The sequence below is a fragment of the Triticum aestivum genome, chromosome 2A (genome assembly GCF_018294505.1).
Source record: "Triticum aestivum cultivar Chinese Spring chromosome 2A, IWGSC CS RefSeq v2.1, whole genome shotgun sequence".
In the NCBI taxonomy this organism is placed as follows: Eukaryota; Viridiplantae; Streptophyta; class Magnoliopsida; order Poales; family Poaceae; genus Triticum; species Triticum aestivum.
The window spans coordinates 764,586,566-764,590,952 of record NC_057797.1 but is presented as its reverse complement, the minus strand read 5'-3'; the positions used below and the strand labels follow the sequence as shown (position 1 = coordinate 764,590,952).

The 4,387-nt window shown below is 49.0% G+C and overlaps 1 protein-coding gene across 1 annotated transcript; it reads right to left on the bottom strand.

The window, feature by feature from the left end:
• Nucleotides 1–2,008: 2,008 nt before the first annotated feature.
• LOC123038244 (uncharacterized) lies at nt 2,009–2,359 on the bottom strand. The gene has a single exon (XM_044462121.1). The coding sequence runs from the start codon at nt 2,357–2,359 to the stop codon at nt 2,009–2,011; it is 351 nt and encodes a 116-aa protein (XP_044318056.1).
• Nucleotides 2,360–4,387: the final 2,028 nt, after the last annotated feature.

The following is a 4,387-nucleotide window of genomic DNA, read 5'->3' as shown; positions in this document are numbered from 1 at the left end:
AAAACCAAAATGAGCATCCTTCGTCCTACACAAAAGAATGAGCAAGCTCGAAGTGAGCCACCGCAATTTAGCTAAAGAATGAACTGTGAAACGAGCTACCGCAAGTGCACGTACCCCGTCGTTTTCGCATTTGAAGGACACCCATCCGGGGTGCTTCGGCGTGCTCGAAGTGAGCCGCAGCACTTTCCGCGTGCAGTCGTCGCACTCTATGAGCGGCATCGGCAAGCCACAAAGACGCTGCGCGAGCGCCGAGCCCGGTGGACGGTCGGACGAGTCCATGCCCCCAAACCTTCGGCGACGGCGGGCGGACGAACTCGCACCTGCATGCGGCGATGCGCCCTTGCCTGGGCTGCGGGAGAGGCTCCCCGACCACTCCATAGCTTGCCGCAGCAACCGGCGGCCGGAAAAAGCCAAATCCGGCGGCCCGCGATGAAGTGCCGCAGATCTACAAATCCGGCGGCCCGCCGACGCAGGGGGGAAGGGGGGAGGCCTCGTGCGCGTGGCGGCCTTCCGACGTGCTCCTGCCGGCTGCGGTCGCCGGAATCTTGGGCGGCGGCCACCGGCAGCGCGAGAGGGGAGAGGAGAGGTGGTTGGTGGGAGAAAGCGTGGGATGAAATGTTCCCCCACCAACCGCTTCCGCTTATATGCAGGGCACCGCAACCGCGAGGGGGAAACCCGCGTTTTTTCGGGTTGGGCTCGGGATTTTGCCGTGCCCCCTAAATTTTTTTGCGGGCCGGGGTGGGATGCGGGGTCTGATCGGGCGGTTTTTCCACCCCGACCCGCATTTTGGCGGTTATTTTACGAGTCGGGGCGGGATGTGGGGTCAGCTAGAGTTGCTCTAACTCTCTGACAAAAGCATGCATGTATGGGGCCCTCAATAATTTATTAATGGCTAAGACATTCAAACAAAGAAGATAAGCATGCATACATGCAGATCTCAAACCAAATGGACGGCTGAGACATGCACAGGACCTCTCGTGGGACGGTCTCTTTTCTCGCAAAGCAATAGCCAGAACAAACATCTGAGAACAGATTGAAATCATGGAAATGAAAACAACCATCTAAAACTTGCATTATTGTAACTGTGTGACTTAAATAGGCCAGATAGGCCAAATGTTGAAGAACCAAAGTAAAATATTGGCTTTAAAAAATACAAGATATGACACTATATATAAAAAGTAGTGTGCAAGTAAAAGTTGAGTTTGTTAGCACTTGAAGTACAAACAAAGGCAAGCCGACGTGACTATCGACATCGGACATGCATACCAGAAAGTACGACTAACATATGAACGTTAAGGAGATAGAAAAGAAAGTTCAAATAACAAACAATCAGAGAGAACCATACATCAAAAGAAACTCTTTCTTGGAGATCATTCATCTAATCATGGCTAATGTAAAATTAATAGATTGCAGATCATATATGTCTATAAATTATGCAACAAAGAATCATATGAATCCATGAATAAAATGCGTATAGATCTGAAATGACAATTTATCACACCGCAACAAATGCATCGTAACAATTACTGCCTCCGTTTCAAATTATTCATCGTGGTTTTGAACTAAAACCACGACGAGTAATTTGGAACGGAGGGAGTACATCGGATGAATCACAATCATTCATGACTTTGCGTCTTCATTGATTTGCTTTACTCAGAGGGGCACGCGGGGAAGACAGGCTCGCCGCACATGGCTGCGGCGTTGCCCGCGAAGCTGTCGCCGCGGAAGTGTCCGGTGCTCTTGGGGATAGGTCCGGTAAGGTTGTTGTTGGACACATTGAATCTCTCGAACCTGGCGAGGTCGAAATCAGGAATGTTGCCTTGGAAGTGGTTGTCGTTGGCGTTGAACCTTATGAGGCCGTGAAGGTGGCTGAATCGAGAAGTCCGTTGGCTAGTGCATGAATTCAATATGGTATCAAAGCCAAGAGGTCTAAAGTTCAAGACCCTGTCAACATGTTGAAATATATTGCCCACCATTCTTTATCAGTTCGGACTTTTGGATGAGTTGGCTAGTGCATAAATTCAATATCGAGCAGGCCGAGACGCAGCTCCACGTCGATGGTGCCGTTGAGGCCGAGGGACTGGAGATCGATAACCTTGATCCGGCCGGCGTCACTCGTGCCGTTTTCGAAGCAACTGACGGTCTCTCCCCACTTCGAGGCGCTGCCGTCGCACGGGTCGGTCGACGCGTCCCAGCCGAGCTCCCGCGCTTTCGCCTGGCCGCTGCCACCGGCGAGCGTGGCAAGGAACTCGACGAGGGAGTCCAGCACGTCCTCATCCTCCTTACCTCGAACCCCACACGAGCAGCACAGCAGTATGGCCACTGTGCCGGCAGCGGCCACGGCGAGGATTCTCCCCATGACGTGCGTGATGATCGAGCACAGCTCACTGAACCCCGGTGTGCTGAACTGAGAGCTCTGATTTCCTGACGTGAATTAAGGAGCCCGGGATATGGCTGCATGCATGGCGCTGGCTGGCACTCGCGGGTCCTTGCAATTGCAAGCGGACAAGAACGGCGAAGTTTACAAAAGCCGGTGTGCGTTTGGCGCGTGTGCTGTGGCCATGGCAACAAGGTGGAGGCGCCAGATGCCGGCCGTCTTCCGGCCGGCCGGGGCGACGGCACGAAATGGTAGATTCGTACACGCCTCACGAGGCGCGCCTCGATCATGGATCCAGTCATCCAGCCACCGGGGAATCGAATCTCTTCGTTTGATAAACTGAACAGAGATCTCATTTGAGGTAGTACTATAATTTCATAATTTGGAAGGCATATTGGTTGTTGCGTCCGTGTTGTGTGATTGATCGGCCGACTCGTTGGTGATTATGTGGAATCAACCAAACGATTACTGGCGGTTGTCGCTCCCTTCTTCATGCACTGCAGTTTAACATTTTCTTTTCCAAGACAAACTTTCAATCTATTCATCATCATTAATGTAATACAGAGAACCCCAAAGGTAATAAAAATTACAACCATGTCCGTGGACCACCTAGCGACGACGGCGGCTTAATAAATTTGTGCAATGGTGTTTGTTCACTCTATGTACTTCCTCCAGTCCTTTTTACTCTGCTTATTAAAATTCTCTGAAGTCAAACTTCACAAAGTTTGACCGTTTTTATATGAAAAAATATCAACATCTGTCATGCTAAAGTTATATAATATGAAACTTGAAGTCATGACACATCTAGTGATATTGATTTCAGATTGTGAATGTTGACACTTTTTTCTACAAAACTGGTCAAACTTTACGAGGCTTGACTTCAGTCAAATCTTATATGCGAACTAAAAAGGATCGGAGGGAGTACGACTTATGAGGCTGGTGCTGGGCGCCAAATAGCTATAGCCAGCCAGAAAACAGCCGCCTTGTCAGCCATCAGATCGGACTCCCGCAGCCCGCCCATGACTCGCTCATTGCCTCGCTGTGAGCATCTTCTCGCAAACGACAACACCGATGCGCCACCTCGATGATCACAACACCATCGGTCGTCACAGAACCTCCCTCACAACCTACATCACTGTATCACCACACCGTCTGAGCGTGACAACACAATTTACAGCATGGGGGCATCCCTAAGCAACATCGGCTCGTAGCACATGCAATATCCATAGTAGCACTGCTCCAGCGTCGCAGCACGGTTTGCAGCATGGGGTCATCCCTAAGCAACATCGGCTCGCAGCATATGCAACATCAACAGTAGCACCGCCGGCATATAGCAAGACGGCTGCAGCACGGCTCGCAGCGCCGGCGGCACCTTCACAACACCGCCTGTAAGGGAACGTGTTACACAAAAAAATTACGCTAAACGATCACATCCAGAAGAAAAAAATAACTACTTGTGTGCTTTTTTTGCTGTTAGTTTAATAAATAGAAAAAATGACTACGGTCTCATTCGGTTTGGAGGATTTTCATAGGAAAAACATAGGAACAAGGATTCCAGAGGAAAATTTTCTATAGATGTATTCAGTTTGTAGGAAATGTGTACAGAAATTTCGTAGGAATACTACTCATTTCCTGTATTTTTGGAGGAAACTACACATTCACTCAAAACTCATTTTACGCGTAGGAACGAGGCAAGTCAATTCCTTAAGGATGGCAAGTGTCGTCCTATCAAATTCCTATACTAATCCTAATTCCTATGTTTTAGTTTCCTCCAAACCGAATGAGCTGCTAGTTTAATGACTAGAACAAAACAGTGAAGCGAACCAAACTTAGTAACTAATCCGATGCTAAAATTCCAAAGAACAGCAACGAGATTTGGAAACACTATGCACGATCCATGAGAAGAAGAAATGAAGAATTTGCCTAGTGGAGGGTAGGGGTCATCGTGAGGGATTCTCTGGTAACTCATTACCTTTTTTTTTCCTTTCTTTCCTGCCTTCCAACTATTGG

Coding starts and splice junctions, on each gene's coding strand:
- LOC123038244 (XM_044462121.1), bottom strand. CDS start 2,359: ATGGGGAGAATCCTCGCCGTGGCCGCTGCCGGCACAGTGGCCATACTG.